This window comes from Clupea harengus, chromosome 9 (assembly GCF_900700415.2).
Source record: "Clupea harengus chromosome 9, Ch_v2.0.2, whole genome shotgun sequence".
In the NCBI taxonomy this organism is placed as follows: domain Eukaryota; kingdom Metazoa; phylum Chordata; class Actinopteri; order Clupeiformes; family Clupeidae; genus Clupea; species Clupea harengus.
Genome location: NC_045160.1, coordinates 21,426,791 through 21,451,790, shown reverse-complemented (window position 1 = coordinate 21,451,790; position 25,000 = coordinate 21,426,791). Strand labels below are relative to the sequence as shown.

At 46.4% G+C, this 25,000-nt stretch overlaps 1 protein-coding gene across 1 annotated transcript in view; it reads right to left on the bottom strand.

The window, feature by feature from the left end:
• The window catches only part of schip1 (schwannomin interacting protein 1), a 296,253-nt gene that overhangs the window by 47,090 nt on the left and 224,163 nt on the right, over window positions 1–25,000 (bottom strand). Inside the window, exon 9 of the mRNA XM_031573820.2 lies at window positions 6,689–7,507. Coding sequence (XP_031429680.1) covers window positions 6,689–7,507 — 819 coding nt within the window. The remainder of the gene's footprint in view (window positions 1–6,688; window positions 7,508–25,000) is intronic.

The window sequence follows — 25,000 nt, the reverse complement described above, 5'->3', positions numbered from 1 at the left end:
TTCCACGTGAATTTCCCTAACGGGATTAATACAAATGTATCTATCTATCTGTTGTTAGGAAAGGGATGACATTAACAAGCCACACTTTAAACTATCACTGTTTAATCTATTTGCATCAGACCATTTTTCATTCATTTTAGATGGGTGAGATATCTGTGTCTCTGACCTCTTCACACCTCCATGTGTGTGTATGAAAACATGGGATTGAGTTTGCAGGCATCTCTATGAGACTGTGTGTTTTGGATCAGTGTGTGTGTTTGTGTGTGAACGTATGTGTGTATGGGCTTCTGTGTGTATGTGTATGTTTGTGTTTGTGGGGGCATTTGTTTGAATGTATGAGTGTGTGTGTGTGTGTGTGTGTACGTGTGTGTGTGTGCGCGTGCGTGTGAGTGCACGTGTATGAACTCAGCAGCTCTGTACACGCCTGCAGCTAGAGCTCTCGCACCGGTGTAATCTCTGCTGTTAGCATTCCTGAGTCACGGAGGAAGGGAGGGGAGGAGTGGGGAGGAGGAGAGGAGGAGTGGAGGGGAGGAGGAGAGGAGGAGGGGAGGGGAGGAGAGGAGGAGAGGAGGAGTGGGGAGGAGGAGAGGAGGGAAGAAGGGAGTGGGTCTGACAGCACGCCACCACACGTCTGCTCCCCCTGCGCACTCAGCATGCCCCATGGCTACGCTTCCTGGGCCACAGGTGTGCTAGGCTGGGATGGTGGAACTCTTTGAGTGTGTGTGTGTGTGTGTGTGTGTGTGTGTGTGTGTGTGTGTGTGTGTGTAGTAGGTGATTGGTATCATGGGGACTGTTTAGATGAGGATCTCTTTCACACATCCCTACCACAAAAACGTAACATGCTACGCAAAGAGAAACATACACACCCCTATACAAACACATACACACACACACACACACACACACACACATAGACACACACACACACACTGTGACCTGTGTGCGTTACTAGAGAGCAAGGATGGAGGTGGCTTAACCTCTCATTGCCCTTTAATGAAAGATAATATTTCTGTTAGGCTTGAGGAATAAGTGAAGCCTGTGTGGGACTAGGCGTGTCTGTGTGTGTGTGTGTGTGTGTGAGAGAGAGAGAGAGAGAGAGAGAGAGAACCGAGTTTAAAATGAGCCCGTGGCAGTCATGTGCCACCCTGCATTCGAGCTCTGCTGTCTCGATCTTTGAACCCTCCAGCGTTGACATCATATTAGAACACAAACCCCTCGACACACCCACAGGATGAGGTTTCCTTTAAACCCTTTCCTTTGCCCTCAAACAGGTCCTTCTCTCAGGCCCGTGTTTAAAACTGCAGTTAAAGCTAGATGTATAAACCAGTATGGTATACCAATCCTCACTCACTAAACACTACACTACCCAAAATCCTCGGGCCAGGTCCTTCTCAGGGACGTTAAAGCTAGATCTACCAGTATGGTATACCAATCCTCACTCACTAAACACTACACTACCCAAAATCCTCGGGCCAGGTCCTTCTCAGGGACGTTAAAGCTAGATCTACCAGTATGGTATACCAATCCTCACTCACTAAACACTACACTACCCAAAATCCTCGGGCCAGGTCCTTCTCAGGGACGTTAAAGCTAGATCTACCAGTATGGTATACCAATCCTCACTCACTAAACACTACACAAGATCCTCGAGCCAGTCGGAGAACGACCACAGCAATTCCTTTGAGAAGATTACACAGAAGTGGAAAAACTGCTAGCAGACTGCATGAATAATGAAGGGATGGATATACTCTTACTGAATAACTGCCATTCAGTTCCATTCGACTTAGAAATTAGAAATGTCCTTACCACTGTATTTGAAGAATGCCACCTTGCGGTTTGCGGTAATAGCGCCTGTTGCGCCTGTTGCGCCTGTAGCGCCGGTTGCGCTATTACCGCAAACCGCAAGGTGGCATTCTCCAAATACAGTGGTAAGGACATTTCTAATTTCTAAGTCGAATGGAACTGAAACCCCTGTGTTTAATTATTCATTAATTTGATGTTACTTGACCCTTAATATGTTGAAACTGTTGAGTTTTAACATATAGAAGTTAGAGTTAGAAATAAGCATTTTTTTTAAAGTCTATATCTGCATGGTCTGTCTGTCTTGTTATTTGACAATTGCAGTTTCTCAACACCAGACTCGCAAACCACATCTCCTCAGTCTTAGTCCTCATCAACTCATTTGATTGGTCAGTGCACCAAAAGGTTACAGTGACGCAATGCGCTTGCTAAACGTTCCGTGTATGTAACATCTAGGTCTGGGCGTTTTAGAATTGTTCCCTGTTCTCAATTCAGTTTCATTCTTTGCCTTCCATCACTTCCAAGTCGTCTACCATTTTCCCGACTCCACCTGTTTGCGCAGGCAAATCATTTCCTCTACACTATTACCGTGGGAGTGCACTTAGAGAGGTTAGGATCCAGTTTCTCTCCTGCTCAGTATTAAAGGCACTCTAAGAAATGAAACAAAATGGAACTGGATTTACGTCTGACCTCAAGTGCCCCCCATCAAGCCACGGTCTTTCTGGCACTCTCTGTGCTCTTCGCTGTTGGGTTCTAAAAGGAAAATTTCAAGGCTCTCTGACAAACACAAGCACACAAGCTCTTCGTGATCTAACATTGTTTTAAGTTTCACGCTGCAAAATGATGGGATGTTTGCTGCTAAGCTGCCTGCTGTCTTCCATACACATGGGGCAGTGTGGACCGCAACTGATGGGTCTATTGATCCGACTGGAATATCGATGCTGTCAGTGGTGAAAGACTGCAGACCAGTGAGTTTTCCTCAGACGAGTCAGATATTTAACGTGAGCGTGAGCTTTAGCAGAGCAGAGCCCATATCATTCAAAGTACACATTTCTTTTATACTCCATATAACACCATGTTTATCAAGTTAATTTATCTTATTGTGTTCAAATTAGAACTGAACTTGTATGGCTTGCATAAATCTCAAAGAGAAAAATCTGCATGCAAAACATCATGGTGCTGCTTTGTGCTTCAAACAGTCCCCTGAGGGCCTTTTCTGCTGATCTTGCCCTCTGCTTTGTTTTCACCCTCTCTCTCTTTCTCTCTCTCTTTTTCTCTCTCTCTCGGGGCCTGGCATCCATCTTTAGCCTCTGTGTTTCAAGTGGGTGGGGTGTGGTGGTGCTGGGTGGAGAGGCTGATACACACGCACTAATCCCCCGTTAAGAGTGCCTGCTGCGAAGCTCCTTCCTGCCAGCGTGGGTGTACGCTAAAATATTTAGCAGCTCCTCTCCTCTCCTCTCCCTTCCCCTCCTCTTCTCCTCCGTCCCTTTCCCCTCTCCTCATCCCCTCTTCCTTCGCTCTTCTCATCCTCAAACCACATCTCTTCATCCTCTTCTCATTCTCTCTCCTCTCCCTCTTTCTCCCCTTTTTTCCACTCATCTGTTCTACTCCTCTCTTCTCCATCTCTCCTCCTGTTGTCTCTCCACCACACCTAAGTGAGGAGAGCTCCACAGGGACTGCTGCCATCATGACGCACGCAGCGGCCATGACTCTAAATGTGTAATGAGTACAGTATGAACCACACACACACACACACACACCATACTCCTCCTGCTACTGTCACTCCCATCTCAGTCCCCCCCCCCCCCTTGAGATAGCAGACTGGCAGCTATTGCGTAACAGTACCACTCAGCTGTCCTGGGGGGGGCATATGTATCTATCCTGAGTGGCAGTAGGAAAGTAAACAAGTACGCCCCCCTTCCCCACCTCCCCTGTCTCTCTACTGCCCCCCTCCCCTCCCCTCTGCACTGAACACTATGAGGAGCGTTGCCATGGCGTCACCTAGCTGGACGGGCCTCTTAACCTCTGTGCTGTAGAGGGTGTACAGGGGGATCTTACAGGCCCTTCGCGGGACGCTCCAGCCTTTGGTGGTGGCAGCCCCGCCTTTGAAGGCCTCTGTGAACCTCCACCCATCTCAAATCCACCCTGAGGGGCTTTTCCTCCTCTCCGTCTCCGGGGAGAGCACCAGGGCTTCGAAGGAGCGCCCAAGTGTTAGGGGGCTTAGCTCCACACACAGGGAGGTGCTGTTGCTCCTGCTCCTGCTCCTGCTCCTGCTCCTGCTGCTCCTGCTCCTGCTCCTGCTCTCCACTCCGCTACCAGGAGGCTGAGCACTGAGCGCTGATCTGTTCTGTCGATGTGAGATTTTTTTTTCTGGGGGTCTGCGAGAAAGAAATTCAGACTTTTTGCCTCCATATTTATTTAATGCACGGCGAACATGGCCATGGTTGTAGAGGAGTGAAAAAAGAGAGAGAGAGAGAGAGAGAGAAAAAAAACGTGCGTGGAGTGTGATCAAAAAAGCGAGTGTTCTTTTGAAGGTAGACCGAGGACCTCGGCTTTCACTGGGACTTATATGGGTTAATGGGAACACACGCTGCCTTTAAATATGAATGAGAGAGAGTGAGAGAGAGTGAGAGAGAGAGAGAGAGAGGGAGAGAGAGAGCGAGAGAGAGAGAGATGGGGGATATACTTTCCACCTGACTTCAACATGTTCCCCTCAGTTCTAAACCCACCATGCCCAAGTCAGGCTTGTGCCAGAGAAAACAAAAAAGCTCATTTTCTTTCACCCACAAAATCGTTTGAATGCAGAGGGGATCAGCAAAAGGTACTGAAATGTTTACAAGCCCACATCAGGCCGAACCTGTTCCCTGTAAATGGATAGCCAAGCATGAAAGTCTAAATCAAAGCTTGAGGCCAATGTGAAGGCGATAAAAAACGTGGCTCGCTTGAGGCAATGAAAAGAGTTGTGTAGTGTAGTGCAGTGTAGGAGGTTAACCTGAGTTCAGGCGACAAGCAAAATTGGGCTAAACCTGATAAAGGCAAATGTCATTAACCCAGTTTCACAGACCCGGCCGGCACTACCACCTTTAAGTACACTCTTTCCCTCCCCTCGCATTTTCTTTCTATCTTTCTTCCTTTCTTTCCCTCCCTCTCTCCCCCCTCCTCCTGCTCTGTGTGCATTCCAGGGATTCTTGGCCAGATAAGTAGATCTGTAAGGTCATACGGCACACAAAAGGGGCCAAGGCGCGGGCTATTGTTGCTGAAGAGCAGACCCCGTTTGCATGCCAAAGGAGCCGGCAACCACAGCAGCAAACCCCTTAGTCTGTTTTCAACTCAACCCCCCATTCGGCTCCATTCAATTCACCTCAATTGGCCTTTCTGTGCCGCGGGGGGAAATCCTGTGTTCGTATGGCGCACTCTCCCACAGCAGACTGGGGAATGGGTCAACAGCCAGCATTCCACCTGACATCAATAGCACATTAGAAAATGAATACTGTGTCAGATTTGCTTTCTCTCTCTCTCTCCCTCTCTGTCTCCCACTCTCTCTCTTCCTCTCTGTTTGGGTGGGATTTCTTTTATCACTGAGTGTTAGCAAATATTGACAATGGCTAAACACATGCTGATGGGTGCTAGAGAGGGAAGGTTGTTGCATTCCTAAATACAACAAACGTGAATCATAGTACCAGTCAATTCTTGCTTTAGCACAGCATGTTAAATTCAAACATCTACTGAGACAGGCCTTCCCTTTCCTTAAATATGGTTTAGTATTTCACAACATGTTGAAGTGAACTTCACATGTGAATTGTGAAGCACCAGTGACAGAGGGGATTTCACCCATAAGAGTCGGCAGGAGTAGAAGAACTGATAACCGCGCCTGGGCAGGCTCCTTCGCAGCCAGAGACAGTCAGGAACCTGTGGCTCCACAGTCTCAAAGCACTGCAATGGCGCCCTCTGCTGAGCGCAAAGTGAAAGTGAAATCCACCCGTCCACCTCCCCTGACTGTCATTCTTCACACCACGCCTGCCTGGGTCGGTGCCCTTGTCTTATGAAAACAACATGGCTGACTTCCCCTTAACTCCCCGCATGGACCTCATGCAAAGCACAGATCTCTGGCTTTAGCCTCTGGTTCTTGTCTTTGCTTCCTCTGGCATGACTGTTAGATTTATTGTTAGCTGTGCTAAAAGCAAGCAGTGCAGCATTTGATAGCTTGGCAGTAACACAAGTAATCCCATAATGTTTCAAATCCTTACTCAGACGACTGCAAATACACCACCGCATCAAACACTTCACTATAAATGACAAATGACTAAAGGACAGAATGACAGAGGAGAAAAACTCATGGCCCGGGGTAGATACACGTACACATATGGCTGTGCCCAAACACACAAACAGAAGCGTGAACACACACGCACACGCGCTCACACACACACACACACACACACACACACACACACAAACATACATTGAAACAGGCAAGCTATAACAGACTCACAACACATATATGTCTGTGTCTTGTTCAAAAGCAAGCCCCCAGAGAAAGAATCTTTTGCAGCAAGTCCTCTTCACACAAGCCTGACCTGCGCCCTGAGACACCAAGGACACCGAGCCCAGTAAGATCAGACACCTCTTCTATGGATCCACATTTCAGCCTTGTGTAACACTAATCGAATGCATTCAATACAAACCAAGCTCACTCACACCGGTGCGAACTTCCACGGATAATAACCCAAGGCCAGCCTTAGAGGCGAGTATGACAACAGACAAGGGTTGTCCTTGCACAGTGCAAACACAGTGTTTGACACCTTGACTGACACAAGACTCCAATCCAAATGACGCCTGGGTCTTCCACACTCCTAAACCCACTGTCTCTGCAGTAGTCTCAGGTACTCACCGATGTGGAGTTGGCCCGACCCAGCGCCTGGTTCTGGTTGTGGTTCTCCTGCTCCCGGCACTGCAGTCCGGCCAGGTGTCTCTCCAGAGCCGCCCAGTCCATAGTGGGCAGCTGGTTCTCCTCGACCTCGCACTCGTCCATGTAGCCTCCACCCATTCCTGCACCTGTGCGATAGGTGGCATTTGCCCCTGTCCCTACTCCACCACTCACACCGTAACTCGCGACGCCGGTGCCGACGCCAGTGCCAACACCACCGCCGACGCCAGTGCCCACCAATCCTCCACCCCCTCTGGTGTTGCTGCTTGCTGTCCGCTGGCTGGCGGGCCTGGCAGCAGTCTTTGCCGCTGTGGTGACGGTGGCCGTGCCGCCGGGGGAGCGGAGGTGGTGTGCGCTGGGCAGGATCAGGTTGCCGTTCTGCTTCAGCTCCTCAGGCACGGCGGCGGCTCGGGTGGCCGTGGGCCCGGTGAGCGACGGCGGCGGGCTCTTCACGTCCTGGAACTCCTCGGCCAGGCTGCGGCTGTTCACCGGCTTCCGGAAGCTTCCGCCGCCGCCACCTCCTCCTCCGACAGTCTTGACGTTGTTAGCCAGGTCGGGGTCATCGGTGTCGCCGTATTCCCCACTGCTACCGCCGCCATACTCGCTCTCCCACTCCTCGATGACCTTCTTCTTGTACTCCTGGTAGTCTTCGTCCTCCTCGTAGTCCTCCAGCGGAGTGAGGTCCAGGCTGGGCGAGCACGGTGTCACCTTGTTGGAGTTGGACTCCGAACTGGAGCGGCTGGACGCGTCACTCCCCAGATCCATACCATCCTCCCGGTAATCCTGAGAGGGATAGAGAGAGAGAGAGAGAGAAAGGGACAAAGGGAGGGAGAGAGAGAGACAGAAAGAGAGACGATTTAGTGCTGATTTTGAAAATCACAATGTTTTTCCTGGAATAGAGGTACTTCCTTCCTGTTCCCTTCCTTTTCATAACACCTCTGCACTTGGTGACACTCTCCCCCAGATTCTCCCCAAAAACACAGACCAACACAGACCATCGGTTTACCCCTCTACCTATAATTACATGCCCCATGCTCTATGCTACCAAATCAATCAGCCTTTTTCTCTTTCCTTTCTTTATGTTTTTTTATTCTCCACGTGGAATTGTCTCCTCTCTTGCGGAGCGTTGTTCAAGCTTGCCAGAAACATGCTTTCCAAGGCAAACTCAGAGGGAATAAATCAACAATAGGCACAGACGCCATTGTGCTTTTCTTCAGAAAACAGGGAAACTGTCCTTATCCCCTTGGTGACAGCCTTTGTGGTGTATTGTGGCGACAATGCACAGGTATTACTGTGGAACAGAGCAATTTTGTTCAGTTGAATGTATTCTGCTTCGTACAAAAACATCTATTTTCCCATCAACTTTTCATTTGTGACATCCAAATTATGAGCTGATGTACAACAACAAGCATTATAAATGTCCTACATAGTTTATTACACTATTATAGACTTCCTTCATGGATGACCTCATAATTGTAAACACCTTTTGGGTTACGATTTAGTGTGATATTTAGTTGTTTGACTCAAAAACCTCTCTGCAAATTTATGCTGGCAGAAAATCAAGAAACCTTTGAAGACTCGACATCTAACCTTGACTACTTGCCCAACACAGCCGTTTCAAGCAAGGGTGCCTTGATTGATTACAAAGATAATGAAAATGTCTGCGGTGTTTACAAGCTCTCAGGAGTCTCCCGCTACCCTATGCCTCCTCTTGTTATCAGACTCAGTCACGGAAAGCCCTCACATTAGGCTAGCGAGGAGAGTCCCTGATGACAATACACTCCCTCAATACAAATCACGATTTTCTAGGGACCATCACCGGGAAGCCAGGGCTTTACGTTGCATCATGCTTAAGGTACTTCATTTTCTAGGGCACTGGCAGTTCAACTTATCAGACACCTTTAAAGTGAATTGTTTGTAAATAGCCAAGATGACAAAATAAACTTGATATTACAAAAGTACTTTGTTACTTAAGATTCTATGATGGTTTCTGATTGTGTGCAGTCGCCAGAGAAGACCAGCGGATTCAGGCTACGCCATGCAGGTTGTCATATCTGGCCTATTTGGATACTGAATTAACGGAAATAGCACACAAACTAGTCTCGCAAGATGGCAATGTTTAGTTGTTTCAGCAGTGTGAAATCCTAATGGCATCGACCCGATCCTCCCCAGAGGTACCAGAGGACGGAAAGTTTGTCATTCGGCCAGGTTTTCAACCTAAAGTCACGTTTACATTGATTCAAAGAGCGCGCACGCCTGCGTTATTAATTCAGAGCGAGCCGCTCGCCCACTATTAACACAGCACTAATAATGACGACTACTCAGTAATATTGCAATGTTCCTAAACGAAGTAGACACTTTTTCACACATTTTCAGACGTCACTATGACAACACTCAAACGTGCACTACAGCCTATTTTGGTCGAACATGCTATAGGCTTCCGATTTAGCTGTTATGGCTACAAGCTTACCAACACGCTCATCAAACTGACGTTCTGTGTGCATGAATGTTACGACCTCTCGCTGCGAAACCTGTCATGATATACATTAGCCGTGTCTGTGGATGAATATAGCCTTAACCCTTCAACAGCCGCACAGGCTACACCCGACACAAGGGAGATACAAGAGCCGTGGGAATCCGTTTTTAAATGTGCACTTGCTTAGATCCTTAAAGGGGCAACGACTACGTAGGGAAATCGTGATCTTTCCTCCAGATCTATTAGACTACGAACACGCCAATGTCCAGGCGACGCCGACTAGCCTGTATTACATTAACATTAATTCCTTACCCCGTGTCGGGTCACTTTATTCCGTATTAGGTGTGTAATTATTTAAAGTGATTCGGTCTGCGAGAGAGGGGGAGACCGCGTGGGATACGGTGGGACCCGCTTTAGTTTATCCCCTCGGATTAACCTCCTGCCAACAGACACAGTACATTTGGCGTGCTCGCTCACAATTAATGCAAATTGACAGCTGCACTGAAGCTCAGCGACAGATAGGAGTTTTGCATTTCATTACTTTTTTCTATAAAAAAAAAAATCCATATCAAACCAATTATTAGACCAACTTCTGCAATCTCGACATTATCGAAAAGGGCAGTGGGACACGCAATATCAAACATCTCCATATGAGTTGGCTACGTCATCTCTATGGTGCGAAGCATGGAAGTTGCTGTGCAAACCAGCTGATCTCCGATGCCGGCGAGCAGTGGAAACCCACTGATTCAGGGAAGGTATTTCAAAAACCGTACGCGCATATTGCAAAGTCATTCGTACAGAAATGATGTAATGCTCCAAAAAACTCAAGGAAGAAACCCGATCTTCACCCGGCAACCGAGCGCAGTGACCAAAACCCACCCATATATCTACGCGACGCGACCACAGCGTTTATGACAACAGCCCTAGGAAAATAGGCTTTTTCAACTTTCCCTATTAAAATGATACGTTGAAACACATTGTAACAGACCGTGCTTTTTTACTTTTGAGTTACAGTCTGCCCATTAAAATACAAACACGCCGGTAAAAGGAAATCATGACATAATGCTGTTAGAGGGCTGTCTTCATAGAGGATCACTGTAACGTTATTTCAATACATACAGAGATATCACACGTGAAAACAAACATACAGGCAGAATTACTTACTGTCATATTCTCTGTCAAGGTTCCGATTCAAGACATTTTCAACTGGACGATGAAGGGGTGTGATGTACAAAAATAGCGGAGAAACCAACTACACTTGAGGAATAATTTGAACCCTCAGCAATGGCTGCTAGCCGCGCATATGACAGAAAGCCGGCAAATATACGTGAGCGTCGGCCGCGTTATTCATTTCTTAGCTCGTGGAGCCCAGCCCTGGAGCACTTCTGAGTCTGAGTTCAAAAATAGACGAGTTCAAAATTCTCCGGCTTTACAGCGTCCAGGTCTGAATCGCTCGCTCCTCTCCCAGTACACACAGCAAGCTGCGCGCGCGCCCTCGCACTTACACACACACACACACACACTCTCTCTCTCTCTCTCTGTCTCTCTCGCTCTCTCCTGTGAAATGGTTCACTTAGACCAGCACCAACTCCCCCACTGACTTGAGACGGTTCATACTTATCTGGGAATTCTACTCTACTGAAGAGTGATCTTATTTATAGAGGACAACTTAAGATTGTATATCGGAGGAAATGTTCCAGCTGTATGGCATGCATACGTGAAGTGCAAGAAACGGAACTACATGAAGTATTTATTATGCATCAATCATTAATAAACGTGAACAAACAGCACTCAGCTGTGACAGGTCTTATATTATGAAGCAGATGCATGCAAACCCTTAAGCCTAAATCAATGTATTTCAGAGAGGACAATTTTGACCCAAAACACAAAACCATGTGAGAAAGATTACATGCGTGGTACAAAAACCACACGAATGAATCAAATGTGAACCGGATCTGTATTTATTCACAAACATGGAATAAAGAGTATTTTTGAGAACAACGGATAATGTATGAATACATATTTTCACCACACAGGATTAAAATCCCCAGTAATGGTGGTGTTTCGCTTGAAAAGGCCCCTCGCTGTTAAGCTTCCTTCAGTCTCTTGAGAAGTGTGAAAATCAAGGGTTCTCTAAAACTGAGATGGAGGAATCACACAAGCCCCCTGCACCAACGTCACATCTCCGGGGACATGGCTGTAATTACTGCAAAATGGACTCCTAGAAAACTGCCCAAGGCTAGGCCTGTATGCATGTGCAAGTGTGTGAGTGAGTGCATGTGCGTGTGTGTGTGTGTGTGTGTGTGTGTGTGTGTGTGAGAGAGAGACTGTGTGTCTACATGCATCTGTGAATGAGTGTGAGTGTGTGTGTGTGTCTATGACTGTCTGTGTGTGTGTGTGCGTGTCTGAATGAGTGTGTGTGTGTGTCTTTGTAAAATGTGTGTTGGGGGTGTTTCTTTGCCATATGAAGATCATTTGTGAAGGAGAAAGTAAGCTGTCAATCATCTCATTCCCATCTCCCACATCCAGGAATCCCCTGACACATCTAAGTGTTCCGGACCAGATTAGGTCCACCGCATTACATTCAATTGGGTATAGCGGGGGGATGATCGCTCAGCATGAGCCTCCTTGGAATAAACATGTCACTTCTCATCCTGCAGCACAGTCAGACAATTAACATGGCATTGTGACGGCAGTGGGAGAATACTGTACTACTGTTTTTTTGTGTGTTTTTTCTTTTGCATCTGTCTGATTCTGTTGTTGCAGAGCAAATGATGTCAAGACATTCAAGTTCATGTCAAAAGCGTGTTCCGCGTCTCACAGACGAAGCCTTCAGTCAGAGCAAAAGTGTCACAGAAAGGTCTGCCTTTGATTTACCACAGCATCTGCCAGGGATGAGGGAGAAATAAAAAAAAAGATGACTGCTTTCCTCAAACAAGTCCTCCTCTTCACCTCTTTTCGATCTGTTCCTCTCAGTCGTGGCGGGGGCACAGGAGAGGGAGGAAGAGGGAGGAAGAGGGGGATAAAGCGCAGAGCCCGGGGAAACGCCAATCATCAGGGTTCACCTGTTTCTCCGGAGCTTGACGGCGTACGACGAAGAAGAAGAAGAAAAAGAAAAAGAAAAAGAAAAAAAAGAACCATCTGCCTCTCATCTCCAGCATCTGGACTCCTACTCTTGCCAATCAAGCCCGTCCTCCGCTGAAGAAGCTATCAGTCAGCCATCACTGCTGGCCTATTACTGACACGGGGATAAGAGAGATAGAGATAATAAAGGAGGGAAAAAAAAGAGAAAACCTCTTTCCAGGGGCTTATCCATCTCAGTGTTGTTTAGAAAAAGTGAGTGGGGGGGTGGGAGGGGGGAGGGGATGTGCGCTGGGTTGAAGACAGCAAGAGAGAAATTGAAACTGTCTGCGGTGTCAAGGGCTCAGTGAGTCTGACATGAAGTGCCGAGGCCAACAGTGAAGCTTTTAAACCTCAGAAAGACCAGCGGTGTGTCTGTTTGGGAGACAAGCGGAGAGAGAAGAGGGCGCAGTGTGTGTGTGTGTGTGTGTGTGTGTGTGTGTGTGTGTGTGTGTGTGTGTGTGTGTGTCTGTGTGTGAGCAACAGACCTTAGATATGTGTGTGTCTGTTTGGGAGACAAGCGGAGAGAGAAGAGGGCGCAGCGCAACGCGGACAAAGAGGAGAGGAGAGCAGATGAACCATAGGAGCTGAACACAATATGTCAGAGAGCAGGGGGGTGTTTGGTGTGTGTGTGTGTGTGTGTGTGTGTGTGTGTGTGTGTGTGTGTGTCTGTGTGTGAGCAACAGACCTTAGATATCTTTCACACAGGCAAGAAGCCAGGCCTGTGAATGAAAGTGGACCTCTCTCCTTGATTAGGTTGTCATGTCGGAAGAGAAAAAAAGATACAACCATCTGACAAACTGTTTCAATCTCTGAAGCCAGTTTCTTCAGGGGAAAAACAAGATGGAAATGAAGCTTGTTCGCAGTCATAGCTTAAGGGGAAGGCGGATCTAATGATTGCTTGCCTGGAGAATTGACGCTCTCTTTGGGACACGGTTAAACCAAAACTGAACTGAGTGCAGATGAGAGAAAAATGCAGGGAGTTTAATCAGTGCAAACGTCCAGGCTCCGAGGTGTCCTCTCTGGGGTGGCCTCTACCCCAGCCCCAGGCTTTTCCCCCTGAAGGCCTTTTCATGTTCTTCCCATTCACTAATTTAATTCTGTGAGGGGTGTTAGGGAGGCTGCGCTGAGTGGATGGAGACCTCAAGGTCCAACGATGGTTCTCTGGTGCACACACAAACTATTTCACACATACAGATGAACACACACACACACACACACACACACACACACACACACACACACACACACACACACACACACATGAACATGGGAACACATACACATTAACAAGGGCACACGCACACGCACCTACACACACACCCATTGAAACAGGCAAGCTATGAAGGTCATGAGTGACACTTAGAAGATAGATTGTAATTGATATAATTGAGATGCAGGAGCATGGCCTATGCTCACTTGATTGCATGCATGTTAATACTGCCACGTCCCCAAACGTCCACAAAAACCTTCTTTTGCCTCAGAAGTGTTTTGCAAAAAACATACATAAAGAAAATAAACTGTCAGAAGCCATAAAATTGGATAGGGCTCTGTCTTTTACTGATCCAAGTGTTATTCACTGCTTGGCAAACCTCCATCCAGTGCTTTCTGCAAGGTGTCAGCACTCCCAGATTTGTGTGTGTGTGTGTGTGTGAGAGAGAGAGAGAGAGAGAGAGAGAGAGAGTATCTGTACGTGTGAGTGTGTGTGTGTTTGTATAAATGAGGGTGAGAGAGATAGTGTGTGTGTGTCTGTGTGTGTGTGTGTGTGTGTGCGGATTTGGTGGCTGTCGGGAGAATTTACAGCAGAGACAAAATTGGATCACGTCTCAGACGTGGCGCGAATGGAGCGCGCACCTGCTGTCCCCTGCACCCCCGTTAAGGGTCCGCTTCAGCAACGAGGCTCTGCTCGCACTGATTTAGTGAACAAATAAAAGACAAAACAGAGACGCACATCTCAAGCGCTTTTGAGGAGACAAAAAGACGTAAACATCTGCCTCTTCTTGTCGCCACTTCTGAGGTGCCCATCATGTACGTTTTTTTTGTTGTTGTTGCTTTTGTTGTTGTTGTTTTTGTTCTTGTGCTGCGGCGAGGACTATGGACTATGACATCATTCGGGTATGGGCGAGAGGGACAGAGAGAATGAGAGGGCTGGAGAGAGAGAGAGAGAGAGAGAGAGAGAGGTAGAGGGATGGAGAGAGAAGGATGGAGAGAGAGAGAGAGAGAGCTGAGGATGAGGGTGCTGTCTAGGCCCATCACTGACCAATCCTGCAGGGTGGGGAATGACAGCCAGCCCCGTGTTTGAGGCTCCAGTGCTGCATCTCAGCCACAGAGGCATGGGCGGGGACCAGTGAGAGGAGAGGGGAGGGGAGGGGAATCAGAATGAGAGCAAGACAAGGAGGGAGAGGGAGAGAGAGGGAGAGAGTGGAGAGAGATGAGATGAAGGAAGGAGAGAGTTTGAACTAGATGAACAGTTTTTTTGACTATAATAACAAAAACACATTTATCTTGCAATTACAAACGTCAGAAAAGATATAAAAATGATAAAATTCATGTTTAATACACTGGTGGGCAAATGAGTGAGCGAGAGACAGCTGACAGAGAGAGAAAGAGGGAGAGAGAGAGAGATGGAAAGGCTGGAACGGGAAGCACTGTATTTCTTTGAACCAGTCATGACACAGAAGGCAAGTTCATCAGGGGTAATTAATTTGCGTTCTTACTGTGTATTAAACAGTGAATTACTCTCGTGCCATGAAAACATAGAGCGGGGAAGGCTTAGCGGGATTAAGGGAAGGAGCTGAAGAGCAGGGCCATGAGGAGGTCACACAAATATTCTGTAAAACCCTCGGATGATGCATGGGGAGGTGCGGAGCACAAGGAGACCTAATTGGAACAGACGTGGCAGGCCTTTGAGGAGAGGTGAAAAAGGTACGTGTAATGTGTGTGATGTGTGAGGGGTGGGGGTGGGCGGGGTGGTTGGAGGGGAGGAACAGTCCCATGTGACTCAACAGGGCCTGGGGAATATGCTGGACGCTACAAGAACGAGCTCGGAGATACTGACCACATCCGAGCGTTAGGGGATTCAGAACAGAAGAACAGATAGGCTGATGTGTTCCTGTGGCGTAACCGGGGGAGTACACATGGTGAGGACAGGAGAGCCATACGTGCATATTTGCATTCATATGATTCTATTCCATTACTGTATTTCTTTACATTACACTCCTATATTTACATGCATTCCTTTAGCAAACACCTTGCATGCGTGTGACTCACGGCATGGCTCAGATTGACATGTTTATCAGTGTGGGTGCTCCCTGGGTGTGGAACTCAGTGTTCTTGACAACGTCCTCTACCTATGGAGCTACAGTACAGTACGTCACTGTGGATGAACACATCTGCTATATGAGTAATTGTAAATGCAAATGTAGCCTAAATGTCAATGTTATAGGAGGAACCATGAAGGGGCCTGTGACTGCAGTGTTTTCCTGTTGCTCAGACGGTGAGCTCACTGTGCAGGAGTGATGGTGCTCCTTCAACATTGGCCAGGCCAGGTGCCAATCAGGCAAATGAAGCGGCTTTGCATTTTTGGCAGATCTTCCCCTCTGATCATCCACAGATGAATTTCTAAATCCTGAAAAATTGTCTGCGCACGCATGAAATGAAATCCATTCAACATTGAAAATAGAAAAATAACAATTTGCTTTCCATCAAAGGATTTCATAATGCCCGTGATATCATTTGCAGTCGATAAGGGGGGGAAAAAAATGCTGTCTCATTTTCCCTCATGATAAATGCAATGCAATGCAACGTTGGAGAGCCAACCAGTCGCCTGCTAATGCCAGAGAAAAACAGGCGACTGTGATGACTCACTGAAAGGCTCCGTAATGGAGGAGGGCACCTCTCCAACAGTTAATTCATGGGAAGGACTGCCAGGCTCTTGAGGGTGAGTGCATGCCATTGCTCTGCGAGTGGACTGGTGGGTGAAATGACCTTCACCGAAACACTTTCCTGCCTGCGGAGTGGTGGGCAACTCCAGTGGCCGTCCAATTAATAGGGGATTATTGGCACCGCGTACGCACACGCTCAAACAGCCACTCAGACACACTTTTAGGCCTTTAAACAGGGGGAGTGAGTACACTTATACGTGTGTGTCTGTCTCTGTGTAGGGATAAAGCTTGTGTGTGTATGGATAAAGCTTGTGTCTGTGTCTGTGTCTGTGTCTGTGTCTGTGTCTGTGTCTGTGTCTGTGTCTGTGTCTGTGTCTGTGTCTGTGTCTGTGTCTGTGTCTGTGTGTCTGTGTATGGATAAAGCATATGTGTGTGTTTGTTTGTGTGTGTGTGTGTGTGTGTGTGTGTGTGTGTGTGTTTATGACAAACACTAAAAAAAAATATGCACTAAAGACTAAAGAGACTGTAAACATTGTTAGAAAAACCCTTTATAATTCAGTTGAGCAAATGTAGTATATTAAATCAACAAAGCTCTCCCTTTGCAGCAAGGCTTAAGAGTAAAATTAATGAAGTATTCCCAATTTCCCAAGTATTCCCAGTATTCCCAACAATACAAAACACATGTTTCAGAGTAAGAGATTTTACTGCTGAATTACAGTTCAACTGTTCCGCTCTTAAGAGCGTAATGGAAAGCCGAGGCGGGACACACCAGAGAGACTCGCTGTGTGTTAAGTAATGGAATCTAAACTCTTTGTGGGCAAACAAAGGAAGAGGAAATGTTTAGTCAGCTTCAGCATCCTGCCTGAGGCCTGAGTCAGGACAGAGGTTTTCCTGTCGCCAGGCGTGCAGCAGCGAGACAAATAATCCCAGAATGAACCTACCCCCCCCCCCCCCCAGGACTCCAGAGCCATCTACTTGATTTGATCCTAATTAGCGGGAACCTTTGGCCCTTGTAGTGCTGATTGAACAGCTGAATACATTAGAGTCTGGATCTTGAAGGCCTGTCTTTGGGTGCCACTGAATTTTAAGAGGATCTGTCTGCCACACGCTTGCCACACAATTGAATGTCACAGATTTATTAAAGCATGATCATTCGGTAATGATTCATCGTGATGGACGAAATGCATTGTTATGCTTATTAGATTAGATTTATTCATGCTTTTGGCTTTATTGTGCATATTGGTTTTACACAGGAAAAGAACTGCCCATCCTGAGCAGCAGCACACAATAACAGCCACAACACACGCCTCACGTTGCCCCGGGGATCCGTCCTCCTTCAGTACAACATGCTCTGTCTGTAGCCCACTAGTGCTAAACACAACAACATGACTGCCCCACTATGCATAATATGTATAGGTAGCAGTGAGTATGCATGGGTATGGATGCTGTATAGGTAGCTGGGAGTATGCTTAATTAATGGCCGATGCTTCTGGCATTGTTGAGTGTAATATGTTTAGTTAGTGGTACAGTGTCCACAGGTATGGGCAAAGATTACTGATGAAAAAATAATCAAAATAAAACGTGAAGGCAGGCAAACAGCTCAACGCCTAAAATCCTCCTGGCACACGTTCCCCAGCCGATAGGAGAAGCACAATTCTGAAATGGCACTGTAGCTTAGCAACATGGTAAAATATCCATGTCATTTTGCCAAGGAGTTGCCCTGGAAACAGGTGACTATGGTGAATGTTGTTCTTTTTTTCTCCCTCTCTCTCTCTCTCTCTCTCTCTCTCTCTCTCTCTCCCACAATGGGAAATGTCCTCGCTCCAAACACATGTTCCTCGCAGAAAAGCGACAGAGCACAGAGGGCAGGGAGGACGGACAGAAAGGAAGGGATGATTATGAAAAGGGTTTGAAATGATGATGACAGTGGTGGACAGGAAGAGGAAGAGGAGGAGGAAGGAAAGTGATGATAGTCCTCCACCTACTGTAAACATTCTAACTAAAAGCAACTGCTGGAAACCTCTGGATTCAGAAAAAGGCAATTCTGCTTTCCCCACATCATCATCTCCATCGATATCTCTATACCTCACGCTGCACCGACTCCCTTTCCCCACATCATCACCTCCATCGCTACCTCACGCTGGACCCCCACATCATCACCTCCATCTCTATCTCTATACCTCACGCTGCACCCCCACATCATCACCTCCATCTCTATCTCTATACCTCACGCTGCACCCCCACATCATCACCTCCATCTCTATCTCTATACCTCACGCTGCACCCCCACATCATCACCTCCATCGCTATCTCTATACCTCACGCTGCACTGACTCCCTGTAATCCACCTCGCACTCCAGCCTCTTCTCCTCTAGTCTTCCTCAGAGAGAGAAAGAGAGAGAGAGAGAGAGAGGCTACAGTGAGGAAGAGATATGAGAGGCAAACATTCGTGCGGTGGCTGATATACTCCAGATGTGTACTCGCAACATCTGTATTGCCAGCAGCATTCCAGACAACAGCATCCATGTACTGCATCCAGAAACAAACAGGGGCAGAGGGACAACCATCAATCCCGTGGACATAATCTCAAACAGAACAATTCCAGTTCCCAGTTCCATGGATGATTTTGCAAGCATGTTATTAGGCCTGGGTAGACTGCAACACCTGCATAGACCTGCATGTTAGTGTGTTTTGCTGAGGTCGGAAAGAAAAACTTGCAGTCAGCCCACAAGTACCACGGATACTCATTTAATAATCCTAATAATCACCAGACCTTCTGATAGTGGGCGTATTGAGCATCACGTTTTGCATAAAAGTCAAATTGGATTGGGACCAGAAAAGGATACTTCTGATAATTCGCCTTTCACACTGTAATTGGCAAGCACACTTGCCAATATGAGGCTACATAACAGATAAAGACGGAATAATGATAATCTTTGTGGGAGATGAGAGTGCAGCAATAGACTCTTAAACAAGAGGCAAGGTTCTTCTAAATCAGACAATGAACTAGTTCAAGTGATATCAACCTGAAAAGCTCTCGAATGGGTAAAAATGTAAGTCTCTGAAATGGGAACAAGTCACTTATCTCTCATTTCTTCTCATTCACTCTTATTCGGTCTGCTGTTGAAAATGTCAAGAGCCATTTACTCGGTAAGTCGGGGATTTTAAGGCCTAAAATCAATTGATCAATTGAAATACACTTGTAATGTAGCGATTCTCTGTCCTGTTCATCACACACTTATCTCTCTCTGTCTGTCTCTCTCTCTCTCTCTCTCTCTCTATCTCTTCCTCGCTCGCTCTGATTTCAAAGAGGAGACATCTTAAACTAGGTGAGTGGGAACACCCTGTCGCAGAAGAACAAGAGGCATACGGAAATGAAAGTGTCCAGAGGCAGCCGGGGGCAAGCAGACAAAGAGAGACGGACGCAGATGGAGAATGGACTGCCCCATTCACAGCCACGCTTTGGAGAATGGACTATTCTTTCTCTAAAAGAGAATGAGGAGGAGAAAGAGGAGGTAATCAGACTGCAAAGACCTCTCTGACACGTCTATTCAGTGTGAAATAATTCTATTTCTATTCTATTCTAATTTATCATTCGGCAGAGGATGAGACTCTGTATTGATAACAGCCACAAATTGTAGTGTCATGGTTCGTCCACAAATGGAGGACAACCACTTTCAAGTACAAACAACATACAAACAAACAAACAGTCGTAAACTCAACTCCTAGCAGGTTAACAGTACTCTGTTTTCCTTCTTCTCTCCTGTCAGCGTCTCCTTCAGCTCAGTGTGGGAGGAGGTGTTCTGACATCAAGCCATTACAAGACACCTCTGACCTCTGACCTCTGACACAAAGACCTCTGACACACTCCTCACCTGGCTGCCATAGACATCAGCTCATATCTCTGTTTTCATCGGAATATGAATTTGGGAAAAGATTGACAATTTTGCGACTGTTTTATGGTATATCAAACACGCAAAAATGCTGTTTATGTACGTATGTAATGGCTTTTAGTTGTAACCGGTTACAAAAAAAAAACTGGGTGCCGATCACGTTTATGACGTACAAGAAGTCAATAATCCCTAGGCACTCACAGCCAAGAGAGGACAGGTCTCAGCCTATTGCCTTGATGTGAAGGAGGACAATTAGGACCCGTGCTGAATGACAAATAGTACAATAAGGTCAATCTGTACACTGGGACCCAAAAGTAATTACAGCTGGCAATGAAAGGGCAATGGTTTCCATGTGGCCTGTTTGAATAATTAGAATATATCACAACGCCAAGATATTGATCACTTGCCTAATTGTTTATGGATGAGAGGCTGGGAAATGCATCAACACACACACACACACACACACACACTTGAGTGAACATGCACACGGCAACATGCACACATTTGCATTAGCGTGTATTCATCAACACACACACACACACACACACACACACACACAAGTAAAACACATTTGTGTCAACACACATAAACTCACACAGGAATAATGTACACACACACGCACACGCACACGCACACGCACACGCACACACACACACACACATCCACACACAGACACACACTTATGCATTATATTACATTCACTCATAAACACAATCTGATGAACATTCATCATTGTCATTGCACACACTATATCTCCAATGTGGCAAATGCAGCGGCTACTCCATCCTTCGCCTTTCCCTTTTTTAAGAAACTTGCATATGTTCACAACACACACACACACACACACACACACACACACACACACACACACACACACACACACACACACACACACACACACACACACACACACACACACACACACACACACACACACACACCCACACATGCACACACACACACACATTTTCACTGCACCAACACGGCATGTGAAGCGGGTGATTATGGGCCAGTATTAACCCATGCCTGTGGAGATGGTGAGGAGAGCGCATGAGCTGCCTACCAACCGGTGTCCTCTAAATGACTGCGCCGGGGCAAAGCCCCTCACACATACAAATGACTGGACCAGCGTCTCGTGCTCTTTTAGCTCCGGGGGAACCATTCTGATTACCACACAGTCTATTTGAGACGTGTGCGTGAATGACGAGGGGTGTACGTGGTGGCGGGAATCAACTGAGGCATGGGCGAGGGGAGGGGAGGAGAGGGGAGGAGAGGAGAGGGGAGGGGAGGAGAGGGGAGGAGAGGCAGAACTTTCCCTTTGGAAGGACACACAAGGAGGAAGTGCCGACATCGCTCACGGGGTGACAGGATGTGGGATTTCCCTTACAAACACACACAGAGATGCAAACAAACACACAGACACAGACACACAGACACACACACACACACACACACACACACACACACACACACACACACACACACACACACACACACACACACACACTCAAACACACTGGTTTCCTTTCACAGCCCCCGAACAGACTGACGCAATGTTCTTCACAGTTGCAGAGTCATCTAATACTGCAGCGTGAGCCATGCCATGACATTTCAACATGAATACCCCCACACAGAGGTCTACAGTCATCCTTGTGTTCTCTGGGTCTCTGTAGTGTCCCCCGCTCTAGTGTCCCCCGCTACAGACCCTCTCTATCTCCGGCCCTCTCTGTGCCTCTTCTTCTCCAGGCTTTTCCACTCTTGTCCTTACTTGCCTCTCACTTTGGTCTCCTGGTCTCAAACTCTTTCTTTCTTTCTTTCTTTCTTTCTCTCTCTCTGTCTTCCTTTCTCTCTCTCCCTCTTTCTATTTCTGACACAAATTAGAGACTGTGCCTTTAGTCCCTCCTGCAGGAGAGTGTGTGTGTGTGTGTGTGTGCGAGAGAGAGAGAAAGCACGTGAGAAAGAGAGAGAGAGAGAGAGAGAGAGAGAGACAGTGAAAGAGATAAAGAGATAAAGAAGACAGAGGAAGATAGAGACAGTGAAACTGAGAATGAGCGAGACGGGGGTCAGAGAGGGGCAGAGAGCGAGAAATAAAGAGAGAATAAAAGAGAGAGAAAGAGAGAATAAAAGAGAGAGAAAGATAGAGAGAAGGAGGAGAGCTTTGAAGAAGAGTTTTGTGAGGCAGTATGGCGTTGTTCCACCCCACCTCAACCCATTGTCATCCCGGGGTCACCCAGCCTAGCATTTGCATAAATTTTCACTGTGCCCGTGTCAACATTATATTAGGTAAGAAAAATTAGATTTATGGAGGTGGGCTTGGTGGCATTATTAAATGAATAGTGTTCATTAACATCTTAACGACATGCTATTTGAGGCTGGAAAGGTAGGGTGGGCGAGAGCTTGATGGCACTATCTCCTGAAGCCAGAGAGATTTGGCCCAGTGCTTTATTAAGGCTGCTCTGCCGTAGGGTGGATAGGCAGACCTCAGTGATACCAAGATCTCACTCCGTATCACCATCCTGGAGTTACAGTCACATTTACAGGTTCTCATTTAGCAGACATTTTGGTCATACTTTATTTGGATGGTTCCCTATAAACTATCTACAGATACAGATTATAGACAAACTATCTGTTGAAACTCTGTTAGGGGTTAGAGTTAGGGGTTGGGTTCGGGTTTGGTTAAGGTGATGTTCAGTGAACAATTAGAAAGACTGACCTTGAATTTCAACAAATCATCTGTAAAGTCTCTGTAGACGGACTATTCAAAGTGTTAACTGACATTTTTATCTAAAGGGACTTACAGTACCTGTACACATTTTGTGCCTATTTCTGTTTTTTTTTTGGGCCCTGGTAAAAAAAATTACCTTTGACCTTTGACCAATGACCTCTGTGCTGCGTTTTGTTGAAGCAGTTGTGCTTGGATGAATTGGCCAAGATTGGTAAAAATGACTCTTCATGCAGTAATATAGCTAGGGCAGGTATTGCAACAGCTGAAGGGTTTCAGGACGTTAACAAGTCTATGATTGTTATCACACACGAAACATACATGTATCAGAACTGACCAGAGCAAGTCACTGATCAAATAAACAGTAACATAACGCATCTCTTTGAGAAGTACATGGAACACAGTGTGGCAGCTATGGTTATATCAATCATAATAGCTGAGGGGAAGCTTTAGTGTCTAAGGCCCTGGAGTGTATCAGCTTTGCCGGCTCGATTAGGGGTAGATTCCTGGAGAACAGAGGGTGTTAAAGAGCGCAGGGCTGAGGGAATATCAGGTTCTCTCTCATGCCACAGCTCTCCTTTAATGCCAGCAGGGCTTTCTGTTCGTCTCCCAACCAGATCAACTCCTGAAATATTTACTGTGGAATATTGTCTGTCTGTTAAAAATATCCAGATTGATTTGTGGATGTATTTTTGCACATGTACTCGTTAATCTACAGAGAACAACTCTGTGAACCATTTCAAACCCCCTGAGGTTAAATGTGATAAATGGTTCATTGTGGGAAGCAGGTTTCATTTCCTGAAAGCAACAGCTTTAATGTGATGTAGTATTGACAAAAATATTAATCTTGCATAAATTAAAGGTTGCCATAGTGGAGGATATGTTAGAGGGTGTTTAGCTTCGTACATTTTACTTTGACAGACAATCTATTGTAGATGAAAGCGTTATGCATGTGTGTACTGTATATGTATGTGTGTGTGTAATGTGTAATCAGTGAATTGCTTGAAAACGGCAGAACCTTAATTTTGTCTGTGAAATATGTCAGGAAAATATGTATCTAAATGGCAATATTACTCATTGCTGTTGGTTTAAATTTATACATTTTGAGAAGAAATCCTCTCACAATTAGTTTTTAGAAAAACTAGCCAATCAGCCTTGAGTGTTGTACCGCTCTGACTGGACTGTGGAGGAGAAATAATGCCCTGTGGGTGTGTAGAGGATACCCAGGAATGTTTGGAAACATACAGCAAATTGGAAGTGGGCGGGCGAGGGAATCCAACCTGGTATGGTCTCCACACCAATCAGATTACAAATACAGTCATGCCAAGATATGACAAACTATTAAACTGAATGCCATCCATTGGGTTTAGTCACAAGATATGACAAACTATTAAACTGAATGCCATCCATTGGGTTTAGTCAGTGAACTGCTACTGTAAACATGTCTCAATGAAATGCTAATGTGTTGATATATTTCTTGTTACACATCTGTATGGTCACGATGCCTTATGAGTAATTGGAATAAATGAAAGGGAGGAATACAGACAAGATATCAGTTGTGCGAAAAACAGAGAAAAGAGAAAAACAGATTCCCTCGCTCCAGCTTAAGGCGCTACTTAAGCTAACTGCTGAACAGGACGGCATGATGACATCAGGTGTAAGAGAATTACCCTATTTGTGCAGGTCAGTTAGCAAACACAAGAAAACAAAGTCCTCCCGAATTTAATCAATCTGATTTAATTGTGATGCTAAGTTTTATATATGTAGATTCATATTGTGTTTGTGCTTAATGTCGGCTTTATATGTGTATGTTTGTGTATATTTTCGTGTGTTTGTATGTGTATGTGTGCGTGTGTTTACATGCTTTTGTGTGTGTGTGTGTGTGTGTGTGTGTGTGTGTGTGTGTGTGTGTGTAAACAGGACCAGGAGAGGAAAGCTGAGTGACCTTACACAGAAAAACAAGAGGCATGCTTCTCCCCGTGGCTTCCAAAAATAGCCGTTTAAGACAGCGTGAGCCACTGGTGGCTGAGGCCTGGGCACATCTGCTAGAGGATGAGTCTTTTCTCCCAGTGGTCCAGCATGAATGTGACCTCCAGGGGGGGGGGGCAGACAGAGGGGGGGGGCCGCTCCATGGTTACACGTGTGCTGGGTGAGACAGAGAGCCTCTCTGGTTTCACTGGG